Genomic DNA, 1,384 nt, shown 5'->3' on the forward strand with positions numbered 1-1,384 from the left:
GTGTAAACAGTACACAAACAGCACAGTGTAAACAGTACACAAACAGCACAGTGTAAACAGTACACAAACAGCACAGTGTAAACAGTACACAAACAGCACAGTGTAAACTCAGACTCACTTGGCCAGCAGGCCCATCAGGTAGCTGGGGGTGTTGGGGTCCAGGCGGAGAGGCGGGACGATAACGTGAGCAGCAGCATGAGCCCAGTCCTGGTGGTAATACTGCATCCCGTTCAGCACAGCGTGAGCCACTGTGGTCTCTGCATGGACCACCTTACCTGTACCGACAACACCAGCCAGAGACAACCTTTTTATTCTGATTATAATTACTGAACGTTCTTATTGGACGAGGCACTCACCCTGCATCTTAGCTGCAGCGATCATGTCTCCAGCAGACACACTGGACACGTTCACCAGGTAGATGGGGCAGCGGGCCTGAAATCACAAACACAGCTCATTAGTTAATTATGAATCAATAAGAGCTCAGAAACTAAGCAGTAAAATGTGATTATTTGATACCCGGTTGGCGATGGTGATGGCCCTGTGAGTGGCTTCAGCCTCCAGCTGCAGTCGACAAACAGCAGCAATGAAAACAAATATATTTGTTGAGTTTTTTGTAATGAAAGTGAAAGAAGTTTGTGATTGTGACTCTAACCTCCTCTGGTCGGCTGATCTCTATTCCCTCTGGTCCACTGATGCCCAGCTCCAGAGCCTCTTTAGCCCCCTAAAAACATCACAAAACCATTGTTCAGTTTCATTAAACTCTCCTTCATTTAATGATTTATTGGTTTATAGGAGTTTATAGTTGTTCTAACAGACAAATAAGTGATGAAAAGTTTCTGATGTTTGTAATTTTCTCAGCACCTCTGCCACCAGCTCTCCGTTTTCAGCGTGGACTCGTGCGATAGCTCCGATGTCCTTGCAGGTCTGCAGCGTCTGATAGAGCTCTGAGTCCCGAAGCATCATCAGGTCTTTGTAGGCCATGAACATCTGGAAGGAGTTCACACCATGCTCCCTCACCAGGGTCTCCATCTCATTACGCACCTGTTTAAACAGAAATCAGGTGTTTTCTGTTTTCTTCTCAACACTAAGTTAAACCTTCAGAGCTTTTGTTCAGGTTTACAGTTTGGAAAAGGCAGCTGGTGAAGTATGGAGGACCAAACCTGACATAATTGGAAATAAATGCAGAAATATATTGTTACGACTGCCGTCGTATTGTTRTGAATGAGTGTGTGTTGCGGTGATTAAGTATGTAAATGAGTTCCAGGTGCCGTCCGTCATTGGAGGATCGAGACCCGGAGCTGAACGGGGATTGGTTACCTCCAGAGGAGGACTGCATAAAGATGGGCCAGGAGGCGATGACGAGAGAGCTCCCCCCCCTCTGCAC

General features: G+C 46.6%; 1 protein-coding gene across 1 annotated transcript in view; it reads right to left on the reverse strand.

Moving 5' to 3' along the window:
* The window catches only part of LOC106536883 (dihydropyrimidinase-related protein 5), a gene marked incomplete in the record, with an annotated part of 23,743 nt that overhangs the window by 8,586 nt on the left and 13,773 nt on the right, over positions 1-1,384 (reverse strand). The window contains 5 exon segments of the mRNA XM_014034228.1: positions 119-275; positions 357-432; positions 517-561; positions 653-721; positions 862-1,041. Of these exon segments, the coding sequence (XP_013889682.1) occupies positions 119-275; positions 357-432; positions 517-561; positions 653-721; positions 862-1,041 (527 nt within the window).

Source organism: Austrofundulus limnaeus, unplaced genomic scaffold (genome assembly GCF_001266775.1).
Source record: "Austrofundulus limnaeus strain Quisiro unplaced genomic scaffold, Austrofundulus_limnaeus-1.0 Scaffold2016, whole genome shotgun sequence".
Taxonomy (NCBI): domain Eukaryota; kingdom Metazoa; phylum Chordata; class Actinopteri; order Cyprinodontiformes; family Rivulidae; genus Austrofundulus; species Austrofundulus limnaeus.